We start from the raw sequence: 6,841 nt of genomic DNA, 5'->3' as shown, positions 1-6,841 counted from the left end.
TTATGGATTTTTTACTTGTAAGATGAATTGTTAGATCATTAGAATTAATCTTTAATTGTATCAATTTAAAATATCTGAAAAGGCCTTTGGGGAAATACTTAGCCACCATGAGTTGGGCAAGGGGACGAGAAGGGACTACCTGGTGGTGGGCTGTTACTAAATCATTCTATACAAAAAAATGTGACTTTGAGTTTTATTGCTGAATATTTTCAGAGCTCTTCTTCCATTGGGAAATGTCAGAATTCTTCAAGAAATTAGAGTGAATGGCCTGGAGCAATCAGTCCGTCGTGACCGAATTTATACTTCTGGGTCTGTCTGGCTCTTCAGAACTTCAGATCTTTTACTTCCTATTTTTTTCCATAGTCTATGCAGCCACTGCATTGGGGAACCTCTTTATACTGCTCACTATTATGTTAGAACCATGCCTGCATTCTCCTATGTACTTTCTGCTGGGTAATCTCTCCTTCATTGACATGTCCCTGGCCTCATTTGCCACCCCTAAAATGATTTCAGACTTCCTCAGTGAACATAAAGTCATCTCTTTTGAAGGCTGCATAACCCAGATATTCTTTCTACATCTCTTAGGAGGTGCTGAGATTGTTCTGCTGATCTCCATGTCCTTTGATAGGTATGTGGCTATATGTAAGCCTCTACATTACTTGATCATCATGAACGGGCGGATGTGTATTGGGCTTGTGATACTTTCCTGGGTTGTGGGCATCTTTCATGCTCTGAGTCAGTTAGCATTTACTGTGAATCTGCCGTTCTGTGGACCCAATGAAGTGGACAGCTTCTTTTGTGACCTCCCTTTGGTGATTAAACTCGCATGTGTAGACACATATGTTTTGGGGGTGTTCATGATCTCTACCAGTGGCATGATTGCCCTCATATGCTTCATCCTCCTGGTGATCTCCTACACTGTCATCCTGGTTACTGTCCGGCAGCGTTCTTCTGGTGGGTCATTCAAAGCTCTTTCTACTTGCAGTGCCCACTTCACTGTTGTAACTCTTTTCTTTGGTCCATGCATTTTTATCTATGTGTGGCCTTTTACAAATTTCCCAATAGACAAAGTACTCTCAGTATTTTACACCATATTTACCCCCGTTTTGAATCCAGTAATCTATACTCTTAGAAATAAAGATGTCAAGGATTCTATGAGGAAACTTACCAGCTGTATATTTAAATCTAGAAAAACTCATAGTGCAGCTTGACTTTCTTTATATAAAAATGAAATACTTGTTCAACACTTAGCTCTTTCATTCAACTGGTCTAAATAGTGACTCTATTGCATTAAATCAATCCATTCATGACAGAATTGTTGGTATAATTAACTCATCAGTCAATATGTTCTGGTCATATGAACACAACATATGGTCCTCACACAACACAAAGTTTATTAAAGGACATTATCGAACTTGTACTCAACATTTTAGTGTTCAAGGACCCATGTTTTAGAATACTCAACTTTTGTCAGGTCTAAATATTTGAGCATTCTTTCCTTTGAAACATGCACATATTTTAAGAGAGAATAAGCTCTTTCCCAGCTTCTTGCAATAGTCACCAAGAAAACACAAATGCGAAAACATCAACACTTGTTATAGCTAGCATCTTGTAAACTATAGCAAAAAATGATATTTTTATAATCTATGCTGCTGCATGATTTTTTAAATCCAACAGCAGAAAGCAACAGATGGTTCTTGGTAATTAAGAAAGTTTGCTACTTAATATGTTCATATCTCATCTTTAATAAGAATAAAAATGAATCTTCTCTATCTTCAGTCTCTACATTTCCAAAAGAACATTCCATGGTTTGCAAACAGTATAGTAAACTCCAAGAAGATTTTTCTTGCATTATATACTAAAGAGTCAAAGGATCGTCCAGTTAGGAACAACAAATCTCATCCACAAGTCTATTCTATAAAAAAAGAAACTAAGATCCAAGACCCAAGGATATAGTAGCTTTTCTAAGTTCACATTATTTAGAGGCAGTGTCCAAGTTGTTCACTTACAAATATGGAAATTTCTAAGGAGTAACGCATTATTTTTGTACAATAATGCTTATTATGTTATTTTGTATTCAAAGCCACATTGTAAATACTGAGATCCTAATGAATCTGAGACATTTTCTCCTGGCTAAACATAGTATTTGATTTAAGAATCTGAAGAAATGGTGATCTTTAATATATTTATGTAGACTTTAGAAAACAGAAATCACCTAGTAAAATCTATTTGTTTTATAGATGATGAAAGTGAGAAATGGAATGATATTACTTTCTCCAATTCATAGAGCTATTTGACTAGAGTCTAGCCAGAAGGTTCATTCATTCTCTCTTTCTCTCTGTCTCCTCCATTCACCATTCCCTCCCTTCTTCTCTCTCTCTCCTTCTCCCTCTCCTGTATCCTATCTCCGTCTCTATTGCTATCTTCTTTTTTTATTGTTTCTGGATACCGTCTCAAAATTTATTTTTTCTAAATTTTGTTTTTCTTTTATTGGTACATTTTAGGTATACAATTCATTTACATTTATCATTGGGTGTTTGTACCTGTACATGATATATCTTGGTTCTTTTTTTTTTTCCCCATTACCTGTGTACTCTTCACCCCCTCCGCCCTTCCCTATTTACACTTGATCTCTATTTCATTCTCTCTTGAGCTTGGGTCAGGTTATCTTCAAGAAAACTTTGGTCATTATTGTTCTGGGAGCTACATGTAGGAAAATGTGTAATTCATAAAAGTGAAATACTATAATTCTTAAAAATTAGCTAACTGCCTGGTATTGTTAAATTTTTCATATTATTTTTTTAATAGTGCCATAGCCTAGATGCAGATAAAGACAGATGAATAAAGATTCATAGATTTTAAAGAGACAAATAGATAAATAAATAAATAAAATTATTGGCCAAATGGACAGAAAATAAATGGATGGGTGGATAGATATCTGATAATATAAGTAGGTAAGTAATACACAGATTATAAATATATCATTACATACATACATAATTTAATGAAATTATTAACAGCATATCACATTGATTTAAGAGTCTCTATGTCCAGGGGCCCGGAGATTTAGCTCAGTGGTTTTGCCACCTGCTGCGCAAGCGCAAGGATCGGAGTTCGATCCCCCGTACCAAAAAAAAAGGTCTATATGTCTGAATATTGAAACTATACCAAGTGTAAATTGCAACTGTATGATTTGTCTAAAATTGCTGGAAAAATAATCAGATTTGATAGTTAAAATGATCTTAAATGCATTTCTTATGATAGGGTAAATCCAATTCAATGATCAACTATTGAATTAATGTTAATGAAAAATAACCAAATTATTTATATGACTCTCTGAACATTATAAATCTGTTCTTCACCTTCTTCATCTTGTTAAGATCAAGTCTAAGTTGCACTGTTATATTTCATTCTGATCAATAACATTTGGTTAGCTGATCAGGGTAACGAATGCTGTTTCTTTTTCTACTTCAGGCTGGCTGTGAACTTTGTACATCTGTTTAACATCCTAATATATACACTGCTAGAATTATAACCAAATAAATATTGTGAGTTATAAGATGCATGTGCTCTAAAATAAGGCCATTGTTTTAAGATTTACAAATATAGGAAAAACACAACAGTAATAAATTAAGCCCAAAGACGAGGTCTAGAGTGGGTGGCATAAGCAACAACCTAAGGACATTTGAGTGAAGTAGTATTCCAGGCTCCGTCCTAATCTCTCCAGTGACAGAGTCCTCTCTTCTTGCCTCAGATTCACTACTGATGATCACTTAGTTGAGCATGCTCTTCAGTGTTACATTCTCATAGCCATAAAGAAACAAAGCGCACTGAGTGCCAACAAGTCATTGTAAAAGATGAATAAGAGAATATTGAGCCTAATTTCATGACACTATACTTTCACTTGCAAGAGTCATTTACTTTATCAAAATTGTCTATGGTGTAGTTATACAGAATAGCTTGATTTCTTTATTCACTTTTCTCCTTTAACTAGATTTTTCTGTTTTCTACTTATCTCTAAACTATTTTACAAATAGACTTTTAATATGGTCTAATGAAATTAAGCTTACATGTAGAGATATGTAAAAGTATCTAATAAATATTGTTTAAAAAATTCAATATATACACATGCAAAACAAAAACAAGATTTGTCTCAGTTACCAAATCAACATCAAAATAAGTTCTTGGAAGGCCAGGGATTTAGCTCAGTGGTTCCACCTCTTGCCTCGCAAACACAAGGTCCTGAGTTCAATCCCTGGTACCAAAAAGAAAGTTCTTGGAATGGAAGTCCTTTATTCTTCTCATCCATCAAATCCATTGCTCCCTTTTAAAGAGCTTCTTTTCCTTACTCATCTTTGAGCTAAGAGGATAGTCAATAAAGTGATCTGATATTTGGTGGAATAGTTATGAAGCTACTTTGTTGGAAACTTGGCCGATACATAATTTGTTTGGAATATCTTTTTTCTGTTCATTTATTACTTCGATGCACTCTTCTTCCAGAAATCTAGAAAATGATTCTACAACATTTGTTTCCAGAATTCCAATGGTTTTAGGACTAAGCCAAGTTATGGTTTTATTATATCACTTCTCAAGGTTTAAACTGAGCCCCACCTTTTCAAAGGAAGTTTCTTCTTTTTTTTTTTTTCTTGGTACCAAGGATTGAACTCAGGCCCTTGTGCTTGCAAGGCAGGTGGCCAGCACCACTGAGCTAAATCACTGGTCCTTCATTTCTTTTACTGATCTCTATGAATTTCTTTCATAGTTAATAAACAATTAAGTCTGTGACTGTTCATTTAATAATCAGTAAACATTTTGAAAGCAGACTTTGCCCTTGCTTATTTCTGTTGTTTTGTTGTTTTGCTGTTGCTGAATAGTTTTGTTTTGTTCTGTTTAGTGTTCAGTGTCTGTCACAGTACTGGACTCATGATATAGTCAGTGACTTGTTGCACTTTTTGAAGTAATTATCTTTTTCTAAATAAGTGTCCTTTTAATACTGTCCTCACTTCTAGCCCACTATTAGATGACTACAGAATGTCATAGAAGTGCTGAAGTGGAGTGAATGTCTGAGATAGTCCAATGTTCCTGTCAAATTCCATAGGTGTTGGCTATACATCTCTTTGACTAGATCTTTGCTGAAGTCTTTTCAAGCTCTAATCTATTTTACAGGACTTCCAATTTCTGGTTCTTTTTGTTCTATGGTAGTTCAAGCATGAAAGTTCCTGAAAACTGGTTCTTGAAGGGAACTTGGATCAAGGATCATTCATGGATGATATATAAGGAATGCAAATAAGAAAAAAGATGGTGAGGAGGTAAGAGAAAGGAAGTAATGGGCCCTCCATTAATACAGAATATGAAAGATCATACAAAGAGACGGAACCACACCCTGGATCTGTGCCTCTCTCAAACCCCATCACCATGTCTTTTTCTACTAGGCTTCTATAGGAAAAAAACCTATGCTAAAAAAATGCTAAAAACTAAAAAAAAATGCTAAAAATGGCCCACAACTCCTTGCATTCAAGCGCAGAGCAAACCTATCTAGAGATATTTTATACATCCTCAGTCATAGAGTGAAGTTTGTTTGTAGGAAATTGTAGAATTCAGCTATCTAGTTGTAAGAATTGATCACAAGAAGTTTGTTAACTGAGAAAATTAAGTTGTTTCTGGGAAATTCCACAAGTCTGTTTGTTAAAAGAATGCCAGAAAACTTTAAGAGATGTTGTAAAAGTCTCACGGGAGAAAACAGGTTTTCCTAGTTTTCTTATTTACCATTTCCTGGGATCAGAGAACCGCAACCCAATGACTCTATGGGTGGTGAGAGAGATAGGACTCACTATGCACATATGTGATGTTTGTGGTGGGCCGGTGGGCTTGATTTTGGCTGAAGTCGTCCTGCTGTCTTGATACTATCTGATAAGAAGAGGGCTGAGGTGTGCTCTTTGATGTACGGGATTGGTAAACGGAAACGGAAAAGGGACTTGTGAATTCGCCAGTAGCTTTTATGAATCACTTAAAGTTACTGGTTATCATCAGATGCAAAAATCAGAAAGACGATAGCCAGAATAACTAAGCTGCTTTCCTACATGTATGAAAGCCTTGCTTCTTTCCTTTGTGATTGTCCAATAGTGCCACAGGAATTAAACTGCTGCTCCTCCCCCAGGCTGTCTCCTGTTCTTTCTTTAAAAGTCGGTGCTTTCCGGGGTCTCAGGTCTCCTTCTAGAAAGACCACCAACATTTGTTGAGTAGAATTCAACTAGATTCTATCATTTGTGAACTCAGAGTCACAGGAAAAGAAGCTCTGATTTCCTATCCCTCAAATGATCCTAGAAACTTAGGTCAGTGAACCCATCAGTGACACTGAACTTGGTGAGGAAACTCCCTGGGAAGCTTCTGACAAGGCAAGAGAACAAACTTCTCCAGAATGGAAATTGAACTATATTAATATTTAAAATTTGTTTAAAATTAATATGCATTACATTCTGCCAGAAAAGCTTAATCAATTTTATATTAATATCATATTTTACTTAATTAAATCTGTGTTAGACGTCATTTCAGTTTTCAGCAATTTTATTAAGAACATGTCCTTAAGATCGACATTTTGGACATGTAGAAGTTGACGAACAGCTTAAGTGATTTTTAAAATTAACTTTATTGGTACATTTTACATATGCATTTTGATCACATTCATCGTTGGTAATTGTACCTGTACATGATATATCTCAGTTTTTGTTTTTTCCCATTTCCCTTCCTTCCTTTCTACCCCTCCACCCCTACTTACAAAAGCTTTAATTCCATTTTTTTCCTCTTTTCTCATATTTTTTTCTTTCCCTTCTTTCCTTTCCCC

General features: G+C 35.3%; 1 protein-coding gene across 1 annotated transcript; it reads left to right on the top strand.

Moving 5' to 3' along the window:
• Positions 1-263: 263 nt before the first annotated feature.
• Positions 264-6,067, top strand: LOC101696357 (olfactory receptor 4K3). The gene is made up of 2 exons (XM_004865091.3): positions 264-1,173; positions 5,994-6,067. The coding sequence occupies exons 1-2, from the start codon at positions 264-266 to the stop codon at positions 6,065-6,067; spliced, it is 984 nt and encodes a 327-aa protein (XP_004865148.3).
• Positions 6,068-6,841: the final 774 nt, after the last annotated feature.

Source organism: Heterocephalus glaber, unplaced genomic scaffold (assembly GCF_053883595.1).
Source record: "Heterocephalus glaber isolate CG9 unplaced genomic scaffold, H.glaber_assembly_v1.0 deba00001662, whole genome shotgun sequence".
NCBI classification, from domain to species: Eukaryota; Metazoa; Chordata; class Mammalia; order Rodentia; family Bathyergidae; genus Heterocephalus; species Heterocephalus glaber.
The sequence above is the reverse complement of the archived record's forward strand: the minus strand, read 5'-3'. Positions and strand labels throughout refer to the sequence as shown.

Excerpts from the sequence above, each read along its gene's own strand:
- LOC101696357 (XM_004865091.3), top strand. The coding sequence starts at position 264 with ATGGCCTGGAGCAATCAGTCCGTCGTGACCGAATTTATACTTCTGGGT. Across the intron at positions 1,174-5,993 it reads TATGAGGAAACTTACCAGCT|CTTTTATGAATCACTTAAAG; the intron begins GTATATTTAAAT and ends ATTCGCCAGTAG.